This window comes from Plectropomus leopardus, chromosome 14 (genome assembly GCF_026936395.1).
Source record: "Plectropomus leopardus strain MGB_pleo_1.0 chromosome 14, ASM2693639v1, whole genome shotgun sequence".
Lineage (NCBI taxonomy): Eukaryota > Metazoa > Chordata > Actinopteri > Perciformes > Serranidae > Plectropomus > Plectropomus leopardus.
The window spans coordinates 35,105,475-35,127,979 of record NC_142189.1 but is presented as its reverse complement, the minus strand read 5'-3'; the positions used below and the strand labels follow the sequence as shown (position 1 = coordinate 35,127,979).

The following is a 22,505-nucleotide window of genomic DNA, read 5'->3' as shown; positions in this document are numbered from 1 at the left end:
GCATTTTCACAATTACAGAGATACTTTATTGATTATCAACCAGCATTATATCAAATCAGTAAAGGTAGTATGTGTAGATAAGCTGTGGTAAACTTTGTTGCTAACACTACAGGCTGTACTCAAACATTTTCATGTAGCCCATTGCCATGGATACAAAGAGTATACAACATGCGCTCCATTTTTAAGGTGGTGTAGGCCTACATGTTAGGAAGAATAAACTTCATATTCCTCAGAATTCTGACCGCCTGCTTTATTTCCAGACTTTACCTGTACTCATTCATTCATTCATTCATTTTCCATAACCGCTTGTCCTCGTAAAGGTCGTGGGGGGTTGGAGCCAATCCCAGCTGTCATCGGGCGGAGGCAGGGTACACCCTGGACAAGTTGCCAGACTATCGCAGGGCCGACACATACAGACAGACAACCTTACACACACACAGTCACACCTACGGGCAATTTAGAGTCACCAATCAACCTGACCTGCCTGCATTTGGACTGTGGGAGGGAGCCGGCGACCCTGGAGAGAACCCACGCACACACGGGGAGAACATGCAAACTCCGCACAGAAGGGCCCCCGCCTTTACCTGTACTTTTACTTTCAATAATTAATTACTTTTAATTTCATAATTTTCTTTTGATTCATAAGCACAGTAAATTTAAGATACTATTAATATTAACAATATAAACTATTATTCTAATAGGTGACTTTTACTTTTACTTTAGCATTGCTTTCAGGTACTTCATCTGCCACTGCCCCACACTGATCACTACACAGTAACAAAAAGCATAAAGGCAAACAGTATGTTGTCCTGCCCTGTGCATCCACCCAGAAGAGATCTATTCAGTAAAAATCAGTTTTTAACATCAGTGAAGGTGCATGGAGTCTCTGACTTGTACATAATCTAACCAGTAAAGAGAAAGCTTGTCTTCCTGTCTTTCTCCCTTGGCAGGACATTGAGATACGGACCAATGCAGCTCTATACCTGCCCCAGATCAGCGAGCTGTTGAATCGAGTGCCTCGACAGATGCTGCTGTTGTTAAAGACCAATGACCTACTGAGGGGCATTGAGACCACCCTACAGACCAGAGCCTCTTCATCATCTTTTATCAACATGTCGCGCTGCTGCATACGTGCCCTTGCCAGGTAAGAAATATTATACTCATACAGGTATTTTTGTTGTTGTTGTTTATTTTGTAATCATGAGACATTTTGTACATTTTATCTAAATAATTTAAATTCACACCAGGAGTGACACTGAAACACTATGCAGTGAGCCATCCATTCAGTCTACAAATATTGTGGCATTTTCTAAACCGAGCCTTGTAGAAGCAAAGACAGGTTAATCCTTCTGTTGCTTCACAACTTTATATTTTGGAGTCTGCATTTTGTTTGTCTGGGAGTGGAATTTGCATAACTGAAACCATATGGTGAACAAAAGCAGGGTGCTGTAAGCTACACAAAGACGAGTGAATACAGACTATTTTAAATGTATTGTGTTTTTTGTTTGTTTGGGTTTTTTTACCACCAGAATTTCACAAAAAATAGAAAAAGTGAAAATGTAGGTCTCACAATGGTTTTTATGTATTTCAAACTGTGGACGTTGGAATTAGTAGGACCTGCACGGCAATTTAAGAGGTTAAAAATAGCTTGGAATCTAGCAGTAGCAGATTGTTCAAGATTAGCCAACAAAAAAGAAGCTTAATCACTTTGTTGGAAAATGAAGAGATTAAAGTATGAACTATTATTTTTTTTCCACTCTAAGTTACATAGTCCTCTTCATCAGTTTCTTTAAATTTTTGAAATATCTTACTTTAGCACGACTGGTAGTTTTAACACATAAGACACTACTAACTTGTGACAGACAAGTAAGGTCAGTAGTTTTTTTCTCAGCATATTTTTTTGACATCATTTGGTTATTATTCTGTTGCAGATTTTAGAAACAAGCAGGGACATCCTTGAAAAGACGTGGTCTGGATAGCACCTTATGATGCTCCAAAACCTGTTTTTACATGTATGCTCTCGTAATCTTTTGATGCTATTGTGGATTGTAGATGGTGAAATCCCTAAAATCCTTGCAACTGTGCAATGACAAATGTTCTTAAACTGTTGGACTGTTTGCCTGCCCAGTTTTTCACAAAGTGGTGAATCTCAGCTGTCCTTGCGATAACGGAGCCTTTTGAGGATGTCCTTTTCATACCCAATCATGATACTGCTACTAATTAACCTGTTTACCTGTGGAATGTTCCAAACAGGTGCTTTGTGAGCATTCCACAACTTTCTCAGTCTTTGGTTTCTCCTGACCCAAATTTTTTAGAATGTGTCTCAGGCATCAATTTCAGATTCACACAGTGTGTGAGTGTCGCAGAACCAGTTGGTTTTTTTTTTTTGGCGCTCATGTTGACAACTAAGAGCATTGTCAGCCACATCTCAGCTGCCTGCCAGCCGTGGCACATCTAGAGAAACAGTGGCCTACTGATTTTTTTTGCGTGCCGCTCGCGGTTGTCAGCAGAAATAGACAGTGAAAATGGTGTTTTGATAATTATATTGACTCTTTATTACTTTCTATTACAGATTTAATGTCTTTATTTGTCACAGAGATGAGGAAATACAAATATGTCTGTTTTACTCAAACTTCCCTGTTTCCGTTTCAAAATAAACGTCCTCTGACAACATCTCTGTTGAGAGAATCCCTTCAGTTGTTGACACAAACGTGCATTAAAACATGCTGTAGTTCAGTGAGGTTGTCATCACACACTGCTTCCGCGTCCAATGTGAATCTGGCTTAAGTGTATATTTACAAAAAACAATAAGTTTATCAGTTCATAAATTTTTATTGTAATGTATTGTTGTAGTGTATTCAACTGAATATGGTTAGAAAATGGATAGTTGAATCATGCATTCTGTTTTTATTTTGGTTTTACCAAATTCCCAACTTTTTTGGAATTGGGGCGGTATACTTTTGTTCAAATTTCTTGGGGATTGATAACATTTTTGGAATCGTTAATAAATAAGACATATACAAATGAATCTTTATATATATATATATATATATATACATATATATATACCATGATTAACTGTGAAGTACAATCCATGGTACATGTTCGCTCCACTGCATTTGTCTCAGGTGATGCTGTGGACTACAAAAAGGCTAGATATGACCAGTGTAAATCAATTAGTCAGGCCAAGAGACGGTGCAGACTAAAGCTGTGGCAAGATGTGGCAAGGTCTGCAACACATCATAGATTACCAGCACAGGAGCTGATGAGAGCTAATGTTTCAAGTAACCAATTCACACTGCCACGTGAGCTGAGCAAGTTCTATACTCGCTTTGAGGCTAATCCTAACCCTCAAACCACCTGAGAGAGATTCTGGCCATAGAGGGCACACAGGACACACCACTCTCGGTGTCATCCCCAAAGGTGCCTGCGACTCTGAGGAGAACTGGTGTGTCTACAAACATTTGTAATCTGTCCCTCGCTAAGGCCTCTGTGCCCGCCTGCTTCCAGTCCACCATCACTGCGCCTCTCCCAAAGAAAAAAAATGTTTCCTGCTTAAACAACTATCATCATGTTACATCTGCCCCAACTGTGATGAAGTGTTTTGGAAGGATAGTCATGACCCATATCAGAAAGGCCATCCAAGCCACATTGGACCCTTTGTTTATCATCTGATGTTTCAAATATCTTTATTGTGAAGCATCCATACATAAATACATGTTTCCATATAATGGACAAATGGCCTCATTTTGATATCCAACTAGAAAAAGAAAAGAAAACAGAAACAACAAACGTAAAAACAGCACAAAAAATAACATATAACATCGAGCCTCCCTCTATTGTGGAAATACAATAGAGGGATTGACTGATGATGCAGTGTCACCATCCATACAGCCCTCACACATTTAATGTGCAAAGACATATCTGACAATGCCAGAGTTGGAAACTGTACCTCAGGCATAAGAACTGTCACAGGGATCCCCAGGGCTGTGTGCGGAGCCCCCTTCTGTTTACACTCTTCATATATTACTGTGTGGCCTCCCAGACCAATACTAACATTATAAAATGCTCCGAAGACACCACAGTCATTTGGTTTATCACTGGTGGGGTTCAGTATCTTGCCCAGGGACACTTCGACATGTTGCCTGAAGGAGCCAGGAATCGAACCGCTGACCTTCCGATTAGAAGACGACCCGCTTTATTATGAGTCATGCCTCCACTATCAATATATACATGGGACAGAAGAAGGCAGTAGTGATAGATGTGGCAATCCCGAATGATTGCCACATGAGGAAGAAGGAACACGAGAAGCTCAAGAAATACCAAGATGATCTAGAGAAGGTGTGGGAGGTGAAGGCAGCAGTGGTACCAGTGGTGATTAGAGCACTCGAGGCAGTAACCCTAAAACTGGGACAGTGGCTCCAACAGAATCTAGGAACACCATCTGAGATCTCAGTCCAGAATAGTGCAGTCCTAGGAACAGCTGAAAACATACTGCGACCCTCAAGCTCCCAGGCCTCTGGTAGAGGACCCAAGCTTGAAAGAAGAAATGCCCAAAGGGGAATCTGAGAGACAAGAAATTTTTAAACAGTATATATATATATAATTACCTAGCAGAGAATTAAAATAGAAGTAATACAACCTCCCAGAAGTTAAATGTAATATTGTCACATGAGATGGTCACTCACACTCACCCTCCTTTCCCCTCATATTCCCAACATATATATACAATAATCCAAATATGATTTTATGAAAGAAAAGAATAAAAGAATAAAAGAATGTAAAATATGTACCATGTGTTAGACCCACTACAGTACATATGAGCATTCTCATATGTCAAGCACGTTGAATAAAAAACATTGTCTATCTTAAAACATTCCCTCCTGTTCTCGATTACGATCTTATAAAGATATTTATTGTCACTCCAGTTACAGAAGTACAGTCACATGAAATATTTTTTTGCTAGAAGATATGTACAAGAAAACTGTTAATGGTAAATATTAAACACCCATAAAACAGAATAAAATATAATAAGAAAATGAGCATGTAAGAAGCACTAACAAATATGTTTTGAAAAATATATAGCCTAAATTCAGGGCAAAGATCTGACTATAAGCTTGAATATATACAAGTTTAAGAACCAGCACACAGATCAGTAAATGGCTTCATGTTGACGTGATTGTGTTTTAAAGTTGTTTCAGCTCATACAAACTATCAATGTGTAATAAACTGCTGATTCCCCAGGGAGCAGCCAATGTGGCGAGTCACTTCAAATGTTGCTGCTGCAATGAATTGTGGGACAGACTCTCTCCTTTCCTTTGGTAAAGTATGCTCCAGTGTATCCTATGCTAAAGGAGATTATGAAGGAAGCAATGATGCACCTTTCCTTAACATGAGGAGAAAGCTCTTATCATGGCAGCCACTTACATACTTCCAGGTCATCTCACTCATTTAGGAACCTTTTCAAGCAAAAAGAGGTATTCGAGAGCAGCCCAGGATCCAGATAAAAACAAGGTATGGGTGGTCACCATTTTGAAAGTCCATGATGTCCTGCACAGAGACTTGGGGGAAAAAATGGAAAGATTGGTTTTTAGATTTCTAAAATGTATAATTTATCAACTCCTCAAAGATTTTGAATGGAGGTTGCACTGGGACATTATGAACCTGATTAATACGTAGCGAAATGGTGCACAGGAAAAAACTGCCATTCCAAAGAAAAACTAATTTGAAAAAGGGAAATGTGCCACTGTAGACTGAGAGAGGAGAAATGTGGGCTGCCATTCAGCTCTCAGCGGATGGCTAAAGGACAGGGCTTTGGGCACACACATACACTCTCTCTCTCTCTCTCTCTCTCTCTCTCTCTCTCTCTCTCTGCTTTGCTTGATGCTTTACTCCTTACAGTGGTAGAGCTTGTCTGGATAAGCATTTCTCATACAATATTAACCTACTGTAGTGCCTCCTCATTCCCACCTCATGTCCCAGATTTTTTATCTTAAGACAAAAGAAACAGATACACATATTTAGTTTAATAGTGCAATGTGCTCAAGTGATCTAACAATGAACATATCTTCTAAACTTACAAAACAAAACAATAGATCAAATACCCCCATACCACCCTCACTTACCCTCATAAAAGAAAATTAAGGACATAAATAAAACAAAGAAAAAGCAAATAAGCAAAACCAAAAAATAAAACAAGAATGAAATGAATGGATAATACGGAAGCTCTAAGCGGACGTGTTTTTTTTTTGTTTTTTTTACAAGCCGTTTTCTCGATATAACGAGATATTATCTCATTATAACAAGATATTATCTCGTTATCTCGAGAAAACGGAGTTTGTTTTCCTGAGATATTATCTCGTTATCTCGAGAAAACGAACTTTGTTTTCCTGAGATATTAAGTCGTTATCTCGAGAAAACGAACTTTGTTTTTTGGTTTGTTTTTTTAAACTTTATTGAATGAACGTCAGAAGAAGAAGTGGTGGGTGGATGATGTGACAGCAGGTGCCGTGCGGTGTTCAGCGCGGACAAATGCGTGCAGGTTCTCGCCCCTGCATGTACCAAAAAGCACCGGAGCAACAGTATAATAATCTAGTTATGATTACTGATGAATTTGGGTGATGTGTTCCTGTAATAATCATCTTACCACAAGAGAGGGGACAGCACACATGTGCACAGCACAGCACACAGGAACTGATCTGATCTCATCTGATCCTGCTCCTGCTCCTGCTATTCTTTTAAAAGTGTTTTAATTTAACTCAAGATCTTAAAAATTTTTAAACAACTTAATTTAAGACGCTACTTTTTACGTTACATCAAGTGAAAAGAGGTGGATGACCTTCTGATGCAGTGATTTTTGGTGGATCTCCTCTCGGCCTACTACACTTGCTGAATCTCAAGCCTGTGTTGTGGACCTCATTACACCATGCCACCTAAGGCCCAAAACAATGGAGAAGAGGCTGTGTCGCTTTCTCAGGTACGAGTGGCGGGTGGATGATGTGACAGCAGGTGCCGTGCGGTGTTCAGTGCGGACAAATGCGCAAGGTTTATGTTTATGTTTATGTTTATTGAGGATCCCCATTAGCCGACGCACAAACGCCAGGCTAGTCTTCCTGGGGTCCTATTTAAAAAGTACAATACAAACAATACACGACAATATACAAATCCAAATACGATATATACACAGATTCAAATACAATCAAAAGAGAAGAAAAGAAGAAAAAAAAAGAAAAAAAAGAAAATATAACGTTTCCAAAATGATATGCTATTAGCTCTCAAGTCTAAAAAATGAATTTACATGTTTTTTGAATGCTTTTTTGTTAGTAATGGTCCTAATATTTAAAGGTAGAGTGTTCCATAATGAAATTGCTCTATAAACAACAGTGTTTTTCATTGAGTTAGTTCTAGGTCTTGGTAATGTAAGTTGACGCTGAGTTGAAGCTCTGGTACTGTAATGATGAACATCTGAATTATAACCAATCTGATTTGAGAAGGCAGTGGAGAGCCTACTATGAATAATGTTTCGAATAAATAACAATAAACTGGTAGATAACCTATGATTCACCTTCAGCCAACTAAGACAAGAATGCATTCTGTCAATGCTACATCTATAAGAACAATTAAGAACAAGTCTAGCTGCCCTATTTTGAGCAGTTTGTAATTTTATCAGCTCAGACTTGGGTGCAGACACCCAGATAACTGAACAATAATCAAGGTGACATAACACCAGTGTCTGTACTACCTGTCTACGAATTTCAGGAGTTAAATAATGAGCACATTTCCTAACAGCAGCAATACTTCTACCCATCTTGGTGACAATCTGATTAATATGGTCAGACCACGAAAGTGTGTTACTAATGATAATTCCCAAAAGCCTGACTTTATCATCTTGTTTGATAGATTGTCCTGAGATTTGTAGGTCAAGTGTAGGATTTTTAGCTAGACTATGATGTGTACCAAAAACAATACTTTTAGTTTTTAAAATATTCAGAACCAGTCTATTACTTGTAACCCAATCAGACACTGCATTCAAGTCCCTTGAAAGGACAGAATTGACTTCACTTATTGTAGGTGCAGAGAAATATAGTGTACTGTCATCAGCATATAATACCAAATTGGATTTTTTAATTACAAGTGAAAGATCATTTATGAAAATAGAAAATAAAAGAGGACCCAAACAACTGCCTTGCGGCACCCCACAGCTTAAGATTTTGCTGTTGGAAAGTGTACTATTTAAATATACACGTTGACTTCTGTTATCTAAATAGCTTTCAAACCATGAGACAGCCATTAAACCAAAACCATAACATCTCAGTTTATCAATCAGCAATTCATGATCTATTAGATCAAAAGCAGAAGTAAAATCCAATAAAATTGCACCTGATAGCAAGCTCTTGTCAATTCCCATAAGCCAGTCATCAGTCATTTTAACTAGTGCTGTACATGTGGAATGTCCAACTCTATAGCCATGTTGCGAATTATCCATCAAATTATTTGACGTAAAATAATCTTGAATCTGTTTGAATACAATCTTTTCAAGCAGTTTACTTAGAATTGATAAGATCGTAATTGGTCTGCTATTCTGACCATCCATAGGGAATTTAGAGTCTTTTATTATTGGCAGTATTTTACCTTCTTTCCAGAGATTTGGACAAATTCCACTCAACAGACAGACATTGAATAAGTGACATACAGTATTAGATATGTGAATGGCAGCTGTTCTTAATAATTTACCATCAAGACAGTCCGTACCAGCACAATTTTCCACAGAAATGGTCCTTAACAAATTCTCAACCTCCTCTATTTTCACCAATTTGAACTCAAACTTACAATTTTTATTTCTCATAATGTGATTATCAATTAAAGTACATGATTTACAATTATACTCCATATCCATTTTATGCTGTAGTTTATTAACTTTTTCAACAAAGTAGTTATTGAAATAATTGGCCATTTCCAATGGTTTGGTTATAAACACTCCATCAGATTGAATGTAGGATAAATTCCCCTTGGACTGTCTACCCATTATATTGTTTAACACATTCCACAGCTTTTTGCCATCATGTTGGACCCCCTTTATTCGTTGTTGATAGTACATCTTCTTTTTCTCTCTGTTCATCTTAGTAACTCGATTTCGTAGAGTACAATATTCTTTTTTGTCACTCACTGAGCTAGAGGCCATATAAGTCTTTTTTGCTTGGTCTCTTTGTTTCATTAAAATAGTCAAATCCTTATCTATCCAGGGAGCACCATTAGATCTTACAGTAAATTTCCTTATTGGTGCATGTGTATTAGCTATGTTCTCAAAATATTCCATGAAAATTTTCAAAGCAATTTCCGGGTCAGATTCATCTCTAACATTAGACCACTTCGCCTTTTTTATGTCTTCCAGAAAGGCATCCTCACAAAAATTTTTATAAGACCTAGCACTAATTATTTTCATTCTGGCTTTAGGTACTTTGGATCTTCTAGACACCCCTATCAGATTGTGGTCACTACAACCAACTGGGAAGGACACTGCTTTTGAACATATGTTAGGCACATTAGTATATATGTGATCTATACAAGAGGCTGATAAAACACCTTCCTTACTAACACTCACCCTTGTAGGTACAGACACTATTTGTGTTAAATTGCAAGTTCTGGACATAAACAGTAATCTGTTCTTCATGGAGCAATTGTCTGACAGCCAATTTACATTAAAATCACCCAACAAGTATGTTTCTTTGTTTTCATCAGTCACTCTATCAATCATTATGCAAATGTCATTCAGATATTCCATGTTGGTATCCGGAGGCTTATAGCAGCAGCCAACCACTATTGGTTTAATATGTGGTAAATGCACTTGTATCCAGAGAGCTTCAATATTTTTGTTCATTAAGTCATATCTAAGCTTTACTGGTAGGTGATTCTGTATGTAAATTGCTATGCCTCCACCGAACCTGTTTCTGTCCTTGCGAAATGCAGAAAAACCATCAATAGATATTAGAGAATCATCAAATGAACCATCAAGATGTGTTTCAGTTACAGCCATAATATGAATCGAGTTGTTTTTTAGAAGTGTTTCAAGTTCATGTATTTTATTCCTCAAACTGCAAATGTTTAAATGAGCTAGAATTAAACCTTTAGGTAAGTTCATAGTGAGATTATCTTGTCAATGGTTTGGTACAATCCATAGTAATCTAAAATAAAACAGTCAAAAATGAACAAGCAAACAAACAAACAGGACAGAAAACTAGGCTCTAACTCCATTCCCTTGCTTCTGGGTAGGGGGATGAACAATGAGCTTGTCATATCGAATATAGGCTATATCACCTCTTTCTCTGGCCGCTTTCATGGCAGGGATAAGTTCCCTGCGCTTTTGTTTGACACCCTCAGAATAATCTTCATTCATGTAGATACTGGTGCCTTTGAGTTCCTTGGCTTTTCCCAGCACAGCTATTTTATCTTTATGACTGAGAAATTTAATCACAATAGGCCTAGGCCTCTTACCAGAGTAGCCAGATGGATTGCCAGACCTGTGTGCACGTTCAATCTCCATCCGACTACAGTCCAGATGAAGTTTCTCAGTGATCACACTCCTGACTTTGTCCTCAGTCTCCTTCCAGCTCTCATTTTGTGTCTCAGGAATGCCGTCCACAACAACGTTGTTCCTTTTTGATTGACCCTCCAGATATTCAGCTTTATCAGTTATTTTTATCATGGTCTCACACATAGTCTTGATGTCAGTACGGGCAGATTTACTCTCCAACTCAATCCTCTCATTATTCTTTATAAGATCTTCAATATCTCTCTGAGAAAATTGCAGGCTGCATTTCAGTTCCTGTGTGTCTTTGGTCAGTTGATCAATCCGTTTGTTCACATTATTCACCAGTATATCCACAACCGTCTTGAAATGACTTTCCTGCTGCTGTAAAAGTTGCATGAACCAATCCTTCTGTTGATTCAGTAGATCTCGTACCTGAGAAAGCGACACAGCCTCTTCTCCATTGTTTTGGGCCTTAGGTGGCATGGTGTAATGAGGTCCACAACACAGGCTTGAGATTCAGCAAGTGTAGTAGGCCGAGAGGAGATCCACCAAAAATCACTGCATCAGAAGGTCATCCACCTCTTTTCACTTGATGTAACGTAAAAAGTAGCGTCTTAAATTAAGTTGTTTAAAAATTTTTAAGATCTTGAGTTAAATTAAAACACTTTTAAAAGAATAGCAGGAGCAGGAGCAGGATCAGATGAGATCAGATCAGTTCCTGTGTGCTGTGCTGTGCACATGTGTGCTGTCCCCTCTCTTGTGGTAAGATGATTATTACAGGAACACATCACCCAAATTCATCAGTAATCATAACTAGATTATTATACTGTTGCTCCGGTGCTTTTTGGTACATGCAGGGGCGAGAACCTGCACGCATTTGTCCGCGCTGAACACCGCACGGCACCTGCTGTCACATCATCCACCCACCACTTCTTCTTCTGACGTTCATTCAATAAAGTTTAAAAAAACAAACCAAAAAACAAAGTTCGTTTTCTCGAGATAACGACTTAATATCTCAGGAAAACAAAGTTCGTTTTCTCGAGACAACGAGATAATATCTCGTTATAACGAGATAATATCTCGTTATATCGAGAAAACGGCTTGTAAAAAAAAAAAAAAACACGTCTGCTTAGGGCTTCCGTAGGCTTAGGGCTTCCGTAGGATAAATTAAATTACCTTAATAATATGAAATAAAAGGAGCAGGAGAAGCAAAGTGAAACAGAAACATTTTGTTGCACAGTCCAACAACACTCAAGTCCATACTTGGTTATTGTGTCACATCCAGTTTACAGTTCTCAACATGCGAGATGAATCAGGTCTTATAGCATTTGTCAGAAGATCCTCTCAAAGTGGACCTGACTTTCTCAAGTTGCAAAAGCTGCATTACATCTCTGATCCAGTGAGTGTGGGTAGGTGGTGTCTCATGCTTCCACTAAAGAAGAATTAAACATCTAGCAATCAGATATGCAAAGGCGGTAGCCTTTAATTTATACTTTGGAAGGTTAGGTTAGGTTTTGAACAGATCTCCCCAGTATTTGCTAAGTCGAGGGCAGGTCCAAAAAGTGTGGACAAGAGACACTATTTGATTTTTTCATCTAACACACATGAGATTTACATTAGTAGAGATCTTGGATAATTACACTGTGGTGAAGTTGATGGTGAATTTTAAACTATATGAGTCCGTGTCAAGCGCAAATAGATGAGTGGACCCTGGTCAAAACTGTACTGCAGTGAAGTGGGAAATTATTAGACTTGTCCTTGTTGGTCTGCACTTGTGTCGTTGGGGACAAGTATAATAATTTTATCTGTGATGTGTAGTTTTCACCTAATCCTAATTTAGTAAGAGTGTAGTGTAAGTAATTCCATTCTACCCAGTCAAAAGCTTTTTCAGCATCAAGGGAAACATGATTTCAGGCTGGGAGGGGGTGGGAGTATATAAAATGTGAAACAGTCTTTGTACATAAAAAAAAAAACCTACTTTTAAGAAATCCAGTTTGATCTTGTGATATTAATATGGGTAACAGTTTTTCTAGGCGTTTAGCAAGGCATTTGGATAATATTTCGAAATCTACATTTAATACCGAGATTTGGCAGTATGATGAAGGTTCTAATGGTTCTTTGTTTGGCTTCAGTAACAAGGATACCGTAGCTTCATTTCGGGTCGGAGGCAGCGCACTGGAAATTAAGGATTCATCATACATTACTTTTAGAACAGGAGTGAGATTTTTGCTGAAGGTTCTATAAAACTCAACTGGGAGGCCATCTGGCTCTGGAAATTTGCCTACTTGCATTATTTTAATTGCATTTTCAATTTCAGTTGCTGAAATTTGTTTGTTGTTGTGTAGTTGTTTCCTAGCCTCATTACTGATGTTAGGGATATAAATTCCATCAAAAAATTATCAAGTAGCTCTGTATTCTGACAGCCTTCGGATTCATAGTTTACAATAAAAATTACAAAATGTTTTGTCGATTTCACCAAAGACAGGAGTAGGGTTGAGCCGGATACTCGTTTCAACCGGTGGATAAAGCATTTTTGATGAGCACGAGTATCATACGAGTAAATTGAATCGATATCTGTGCTTGTGATGAAGGACAATCCTCATTGGGTAGCTGACTGTGTCCACGTTCTATGATAGGCCAGTCACACACAGCGCCCCTCCCCTACTCACTGCACTCCTCCATTCTTCCTTCACTGCTCTACTTACACACACAACACAGAGACAACGTCTCTAATATGACTATAGAATCCCATTAGGTTTTCTTCAGCACGCTCCTACCTCGGTATTTATTGTCAGTAGAGTTACTTGGTGAAAAAAACTTGATTCGTAACGGACGCGGTGCTTTTGACAAGACAGGGCTGAATGCGGCTCGCGTCACGTCGCTCGCTGCCTTTACACCAGTCGGGTTTTTGTATCATCTGCTTGCTCTTACCTTGGTGGTATATATATTACAAATTAAGCTTTGAATATATAGAGGCATTTTTATACCTAAGCTTTACATAGCCTACGTGTTAGACCACACACACAGACACACACACGCACACACACACACACTGTCTTTCCCCTTCCCTCTTTCTCTCTCTCTCACTCACGCACAAACACACACACACACACACACACACACACACACACACACACACACACACACAAACCATAATCAACTACAATCAGTTATGTTTAACTTTGTGTGGAAATACAAAAAAAACCTGACAAGAGCACTTGGTATTAAAAATAAATAAATAAATAAATTAAAAAAAACAACAAAAAAAAAAAAAAAGTTTTGTTGAGTATGAAAACTCTTGATCATACATTTTACTTAGTAGTTCATAATTGCCTACTGTATGTGTTGTATTTATAGAGTGGTGAAGGGATGACGTATTTTTGTTGGCCAACCAGGAAGTAAGCAACGCACTGGTTCCCTTGTCAAAAACCTTATGGGATTTTTGAATGGGATTTTTGGTTATCAGCAAAAATAAGCTCTGTGACGAACACAAGTTTGTAAGACTTACACATTTTGTTTAGCATGAGAATCTTCACAGATGAACACTACTTTTGTGTGTTTTGAATAGTGAATGAAATCGCCAGAAGCAAAAAGCTATTGTTAGGCTATACATGAACTACATTGCAGTCACACAACTAAATGTCACAACTACAAACAATGTAAAAAAAACGTTAAAACACGATCGAAAGATATTATAAACAGATAAATCTACAAGTTTGAGTGCGAGTCTGTAAAGCTGTAAAGGCGGACAAGTGGGTTTAATGAGTTTCTGTACCCGGTGTGATGACATAACATCTCCAACAAACATTGTAGTCCCAATTATCCAATTGTTAGCAATTGCCTTTTTTTAAGACGAGTAAAACCTTAAAAGTTCAAAAATCAGGTTTAAGCGGCTGTATTTTATATTGCAGAACAAAATGTCTAAATATAATTAGCCTGTGTTAACCACAGACCTTATTTAAGGTATTTTACTGATAGCCCATTCACAAAACCAATCGACTTTAAGACGAGGGAACCGGAGGTGCTAAAGGCTAACGGATTTCCGTGTTTTAGGACTCATTACCTCACCACTCTGCACTTAAGTTTATTCATGTTCTATGTTTATAAAAACTTGTTCTGTAAATAGTTCTTGCCATTGTGATCAAAAACATTGATCTGAAGCTCAATTCTTAGGCTGTTCTGTATATTGTTTTCTAATAAACAATAAATATGGCAATTTCTGATCAACCTTTATCAATTTCAGGCTTAAAATAACATCTTCCGGCCAAGCCCCGCCCATTTCCGATTAAGTAGCACCAAATTCCGGTATAACCCCCTCCCACTCAGATACAGATACAGCAAGCCTCCAGGAAGTGCGCCACCCTCTGAAAAAAGTGGAAGTACAGCGTCACGTGATGCACACTGGCCCAGAAAGACTTTTCCCCATTTGCTTAATATTGGGAAAGAGACCTCCTTAAATCACTGGATAATTATTCTTAAGACATGTTGACTTTTCAGAATGCATTTTTTTATAGCCATTATTAAAAATATGAAGTCCTAAAGATGTAAAATGTGCAATTTTCCGAATCAAGATTTGGAATTCGGTATTTCTCCAGTCATAAAATGAATGCACATGGGCCCCGTGGGACTCTACCACGTGAACGCGCATGTAACTCTCAGAGTCCCTGTGCCGGCCGTAGTAATGGATATTTTTGAATCATAATTCATAATTTTTACCATTTTACAACACATCCATATGCTGTTGGCTGTAAAGCTGTAATATGGACGTCTTACCGTGTCTGTATCAGAGACCGTATATACAGTCTACGGTCTGTATTCAAACTACCGATTATCAGTGAGCAGTGCGGAGCACTAGTGACAGTTACTAAAAGGTACTGAACGTAATATTTACTTAAAGTTTAGCTGTGTATTAATACACGGGGCAATATTACAAGGCACCGCCTTGTATTATATTTTTGTGGGCACAACACTTTTTGATTTTGATGGATTTTTTTTTTTATTTCTCCACTCGTGATTACAATATGATTCCCTGATAAGTTGTATGTATATTTGTGTATGTGTGTGTGTGTGTGTGTGTGTGTGTGTAGAGAGAGAGAGAGATAAATATACCATTATTTGATTATCACGTAAATATTAAAACTGACAGCACCGCTGTCGTTATATCGCCGACTAGCGGCTGTTGCTAATAAGCTAAGCTACTACGAGAGGAATGCTCGTGAATGAACGCTGTTCGCTTCGAGCACTCGACTCAGGTAACTTGTGTGAGCGAGCCAGTGAGTCGGAGTCAATGCTCGGGTACACTCGGCCGCACTCGACCGCTTTCGGCTGTCGTTAAGCACTTCTACGCATGCTCTTTGGGCCAGTAGATCCGGGTATTTTACACTTTTCTAAACCCAGAAAAAGAGTTTTTTCTGCTTCATGCGCCACTGAGCAGCTCTCTTAGGAATGAATGAGGCCCTGCCTACATCCACGAGATACAGATATTGATAGTGGTGTACTCACTCATCCCCAGTCATGAGTCAGGTGGCCAGATTCATTTCTAATTTGGGATATTAATTGCAAATTTTCTGAGTGCTGCAACTGGTGAGCAAGGATTCTAGATGCTCTTTCGCCATGCTCACAACTCAGCCTTTTAGATTTCAAAATCATCTGTTCAGTCAGTTTTTTAGAAATAAGATTCAATTCTGTCAGTGTTGCTGATCTAGGTTTAAAATCATATCAGACAACTCTAGCAAGCGTGTTCTTCTTTGTTTGTTCTTGAAGGAGCTGTAAGAGATTATTTTTCCACGAATATGTGCTTTCAGACTTTGCCAAATAGTACTCCATCTTACATCTTTATGTACATTAATTTCCAGGAATAAATCAATTTTAGATTAAATATATTTAGCAAAGGCTTCATCTGACAGTAGATAATTGAAGAAAGATGAGTTTTAAGATGCAGCTCAAAGAGCACAGGGCAATGATCTAATATGACTATAGAAGTGTATGTGCAAGTTTTAACCATCAGGAGAAGACGTTTGTCAATATAATAAACTGACTGAACAGATGAATATAAAAAGTAATCAATGCAGAGTAGGACTGCGGCACAGGGGAAAAGAAAGAGTACTGCCTGGTTAATGGCAAGAGGAGTCGCCATACATCCACTGCTCCAAGTGTTTCCAAATGTGACTGGAGTGCCAGAGCACATTTTGGCAGCTGGGGTCGAACTTAGAGTCTAAAACGCAATTCATGTCTCCTTCCTATTATCAAGTGGTAACCCTCAATACAAGGTAAAGATAAGAAAAGTTCATTAAAAATTTACAGTCAGACCAGTTCGGTGCATAAATGTTGACAAGAGTTAAAGGAGCATTATACAGTGAGCCAGATACCATATTGTATCAACCATTGCGGTCTGCACTAACCTGACAAACAACAAAGTTTGTAGATCTGTAAATAAGTATGACTGCACCCCAAACCTTTTCGTTGAATTGGGAATAATACACCTCACCCATCCACTGAGTTTTAAGTTTTAGGTTGTCTGAGATCTTTAAATGCCTTTCCTGGAGAAATGCAATATTCACGTTGAGGTTCTGATGGTGGGAGATAACTTTTTACAGCCTGGTTAAGGCCCTTGCAGTTTCAGCTGATAAAGTGGAACTGGCAGCCAGGAGGACCTTTTCTACTATGCTCATATGCTGTCAGCAGTCAACACAAACCCCTGATAGGCATGTAGCACTTTTATATCTTATGTTCCTGATGTTTCTGAATGCAAGATAAAGTTGATAAAGGTGATTATATGTCAGCCTACCAGAGCCTGTCTGTGTGCAGTTTGTTGTTCTTGTGGCTTCGTTCATTTCCACCCATAGTCCAAAGATTGTACGTATGCTTTAGCTCTCCATGATCTGTAACACAAAAAGCTGCATAGGTTTGCATATGGAAAACAGGGATATATCCTCCTCCACAGTTTTAGCAGGACAGAATTTTAACAGTTCTAACAGTTTTGTGAACAAAAAACATGAAAAATTGCATCTTTGTTAATTTAGTAGAAGACAGTACATATATTTTTTAACTAAGGGACAATCCCATTAGTTAAAAAAAGGAAGAGGTCATTTCAAGACAAGACATCATATCTGGCATACAACACAGAGAGGACATCATCATTATACAAAACAATAAGTCTTCTGTTCTATGGATTTTGCTGAATCCAGTTCAATCCAATTCACAGATAAAGACAAGTATGACCTATGAACAGTGTTTTTTGTTTGTTTTTTTTTTTGGGGGGGCATTAAAATTGACGTGTTAGAGTAATACATTACTTTTAAGCAGTAATTGAGTAATTTAACTGTAGAACAGATTTGTGGTAATACTACTGCATCCAGTAACGCATTACCACCTGATAGAAAGTATTGATATTTTCTCAGCATTTTTTGACCCTGTGACATTTTTTTACACCTTGGTGGACTTCTGCTGTTGTTTTGGTGAAAGTAATGCAAAAGTAATGTTATGCATTACTCTGCACAGGAAGTAATATTGCAAAGAAATTTCCCTTTAAAATGACAATTAACAGTAATATGTAATGCATTACATTTCAAAATTTACTTGCTCACCACTGCTTGAGAAAGTTCAAAAGAACACAACTATTGACCACATTTGTTTATTTTTTTTTCTTTTTCATTGTTCTTATGGATAAAGTGCACATTATATCATAAATAATTTTTTTTTTCTTGATTGGTGTGATTTTTTTTGTATTGACATTGGGGATCATGTGTTTGTACAGGAAAATGAATTATTCCACGTAGTACCACACAACCTTTATGACAAGAAAAACATACTCTTCCTCTGTTCTCCTCACACATCCACAGTCTGCTCTGTGTGTGCTGTGGATGTTTTGTGGACATTCAATTTGGTTTGAGGCCAGGATGGTCAGTCATGCATGATGGAGGACTTGGCTCTTGATTCATTCTTCATACAACCTTGTGTGGAAAAACAAAAAGAGCAGATTTAGGTCAAGAATTACCATAGGGAATTTCATGTGCCCACTATTTTGTGTAACAGGAGAGATAATTATACTGCATTTGATATGTTTCATACATTTTACCAGTGAAATGCAACATTTTTAGACAAGTTGTTCAGAAATCTAACAGATATTAATGTCCTCTTACATAGGAGAGATTTACAGGGAGAGTATGGTGGGTCATTTCTTCACTTTCCTGGGATTTGCAAATTTGCCTATGGCAGTCACACAGTTTTAATTTCATGATGGACATGATTAAGCTGTACTTCATCCTTATGTCAAGACAATGCAAGATCCTGCTGTTATTGAGAATGGTCTGCGATACTGTGATACTGCATGGGATGTTACAATACATGGGACTATACAGGAGGAAAAATGAAAAGTGAAAGAGAGTGATAGATTAAGTAAGCCTATTCGACCACCAGTTTCTGACAGCCTAGCCTACTTAGTCGCACAGGAACGTTTAATGTCATCCTGCATAATTCGCCATATGCATTTGTTTATTAGGAAAAACTGGAGATTCAGTGTCAACAATTAATAATATTAAACAAATATTCTTCAAAGTAGATTTATTTATGTTCTTATTTCCCACATTATAACCATTAATCTACCTGTATGCTATTCTATGAAAAAAAATGTGGCATTCAAACCTAACCTGCTTGCTGGCAGATTTTCTTCCACAAATCCGGAGTTTCTCTTCATCCCTCTTACAGAGCAGGACATATTGTTTGTTTCCTCATTGACTCAGTCTGTATCATATGCTGGTGTATCAGGACCATTGTAGGTAAAAATAAATAAATAAAATACAGAGCTTGGGGACAGGGAAAAAGAAAAAACCCACAGAATTTCTATGAATAAAGTTGCAAATTCACGAGATAACAACCTGGATATTCTGTGAGATTTTTAAGTCATACATTTGCGAGAAAAAAACACAAATTTTAGAAAAAATATACAAAAAAAATATAAGAAACTTGTGTGTTGTTGTTTTTTTCTTCAGTGAACCACATCACTTTACATTGTTGGATCATCCTCACCACATCAAAAAAAGCTTGACCTGATGATGGTGGTATGTAATTACAACGTATCCAGAAAGGACCCTCCATGTCTTTAAACCCAATTTTGTGGCAAATTATTATTTACTGAGACTTTCACTGCAAACCAAAAATACAAGGTACAAGGTAAAAGGTAGATTTATTTGTCATTTTTATTAAATTGGTTTAAGAAGACATTAAATCAAAGTTGACCCTAAATCCTGCTACATCTTTTTGGTGTCAAAGGAGGAGTTGAGGAGTCTCACAGCCTGAGGAAAGAAGCTGCTCCTTAGTCTGGTGGTTCGGCAGTGGATACTTCTGTATCTTTTTCTAGATGGCAGCAGGGTCAATAGACTGTGGCTGGGATGGCTGCTGTCTTTCAGTATCCGTTGGGCTCTGTGCAGACGCCTCACTTCACCGAGGTCACTGATGCTCTGTAGATGGGAACCAGTGATGTTCTGGGCAGTTTTAATCATCTGCTGTGGAGCCTTCCTGTCCTGGGCCATGCACAAACCATGCCAGTTCATGATGTTTCCAGTCAATATGCTTTCTGTTGCTCCTCTGTAGAAGTTAACTAGATCTTGCTCTTGAATTTAGCCTTCCTAAGTTTCTGTAGAAAGTAGAGCCTTTTTTCTGTGCTTTTTTAACCTGAGTGGTGATGTGTGATGACCAAGATAGAGTCTCAGTGATAGTAATTCCAAGGAACCTATAGCTGTTCACCTGCTCCACCTCAGCTCCACTGATATAGACAGGGGTGTGTGTCAACAATCATGTCCTTGGTTTTACTGATATTGAGCAGTAGGTTGTTCTTTGCGCACCACTCTGCAAGATTGTTGATTTCCTCCCAGTATGAACTCTCCTTGTTGTAGCATGATGATGGTAGTGTCATCCGCATACTTCACAATACAGTTCTCCTGTTGTCTGGGAGTGCAGTCATGGGTGTACGGTGTGAACAGGAGGGGGCTGAGCACACACTGAAGTCCAGAGTGTTCAATTTTTCAGTCAGCTTCATGGGAGAGATTGTGCTGAATGCTGAGCTGAAGTGAACAAACAGCATTCAGGTGTATTTTTATTTTTTATATTTTTTTAAAGATAATTTTTTTGACTTTTATTGCATTTAATTTACAGGACAGTGTGAGCGTTAAAGGGGGAGAGAGAGAAAGGGGGAGACATGCAGCAAAGGGCCGAGGCCAAATTTGAACCTGTGGCATCTGCAGCGAGGACACAGCCTCTGCACATGGGGCACCACTCTATCCACTGAGCCACCAGGCGCCCCAAAGCATTCAGATGTATATATATATGAACCTGTGGTTGGTGCTAGAGGAAAACTCAAGGATCACCAAAGTCAGAGGGCCATATCCCCTTGGCACTGTGAATGCCAGTATAACATTTCAAAAGGGTTAGACTGACATGGCCATGTCTAGACACATGCTCTCAGCATGGTTTTAAACTGATAGCTATATAGGCATAGAATTACTATTGGTGTTCTTGTTCCTGAGAGGATGAATCCTACTATTTCAGCGGCTCGCTGACTTTTGCTCTACTGAAATATACAGAACATATCTGTGTTCCCAGAGGACAAACCCTCTGCAGTTTGCAGTCCCCCTTTTATCAGTGAGTATTTTTATAAACATCTTATCTATAGAAGACAAACATTGGATTGATTGTAATAGTTGCAGAATATCCTATTGATGCTTCCACGCCTAAGTACAAAGGATTTAAATAATACACACCTTTGGGAATTTTTGCTCTTGATCAATTCTGTGTCTGCATTTTCAAAATGCATTTTCTATAACATCTTAAGATGTATTTATTTCACACTCCAAAAGTCTTATCCACGCCTTCTCAGCTTTTTCAATTTGGAAAAATTGATTTGTTCAAACTGATGACCATGCATCCTTGTCATACTGAAGTTGTGGAGTGTGTCTTGACCTAGGGATCATTAGAAAATTGTTGTTTTCCCAACCTTTGAGCCTTTCCTTTCTGTGTTACTCTGTCCGACAGGCACAAGAGAAGTAAGGCTCAATCCAGGAGGAAGCAACTGCAGATCACACTGGCAGAATCTCTCAACCTGTGGAGACTCAATATGTACCAGCTGTTTCTGTGGGTGAGGAGCTCCATGTTGGGACACTGGCTCACTGCTCTGCTGGCATTTTTGCCAAATCTGGACATCACAGGAGGACATTAATAACAGGCTGCAACTACTGGCCCTCAATAGGTTTAAAATACATTGCATGTTGACACATTTTGAATATGTGTTAACACGCATGCGCACACACGCACGCATGCACACACACACACACACAGTTCTCACAATTTTTTTAAAATTAACTGTACTGTCCAGTCAGCAGTGTTGATAACTCTTTATTTTTTATTTTACTCTTGCCTAATTCAAGGCCATTATTTCCCGATGATTTTTCCCATAAACTTTAAATTGTCTGGAATAATTTTCTTATTTACTGTATACAGTTACTGTGCTCACTTGCCATACCTGACAACCTGTGTTATAGCTAGAGCTGATGTTGGACTCAACAAAATACCTCAGAATGACCTTTGCATCAAGTCACAGAATTTGGTGATGCAGAATGCACTGAACACAAATGGTTTAAGTCTGTTTATTGTCATAACTAATTGTTTGTGTTCCTGTCATATTATTCGTGATATGTATTATTCACTTAAGCACTGATCAGAAATTGTCACCACTCTCTGGCTAAGTCTCTTATTTTTTTATTTTGCATTTATAGTGGGCAGCTAATTAGCCCTTTCATTACCATTGGAGGTTTAACTTGATACTTGTAGTCAAAAGTCTGTTGCTTGATAGCATGTCGTGTTGCTTTCAAAAAGGGATGAGTACAGAATAGCAAAGTGACAAATTAGAGGGCATGTTATATAAGTGTGCTTGTTTGGTCGGCGCTGCCTGGAATCATCCTGTCAGTCACTTAAAAAAAGTGTC

The 22,505-nt window shown here is 38.3% G+C and overlaps 1 protein-coding gene across 6 annotated transcripts in view; it reads left to right on the top strand.

Annotated features, from left to right (window-relative positions):
- adck1 (aarF domain containing kinase 1) overlaps positions 1-22,254 on the top strand; it is a 165,245-nt gene extending 142,991 nt beyond the window's left edge. For 5 of the 6 annotated variants that reach the window (XM_042501497.2, XM_088087144.1, XM_088087143.1 and 2 more), the window contains 2 exons: positions 951-1,144; positions 21,557-22,254. In XM_042501497.2, coding sequence (XP_042357431.1) covers positions 951-1,144; positions 21,557-21,740 — 378 coding nt within the window. In that variant the 3' untranslated portion in view covers positions 21,741-22,254. Of the gene's footprint in view, positions 1-950; positions 1,145-5,244; positions 5,322-21,556 lie in introns of all 6 variants that reach the window. The other variant, XM_088087142.1, reaches the window with a different exon arrangement.
- The last annotated feature ends 251 nt before the right edge of the window (positions 22,255-22,505 follow it).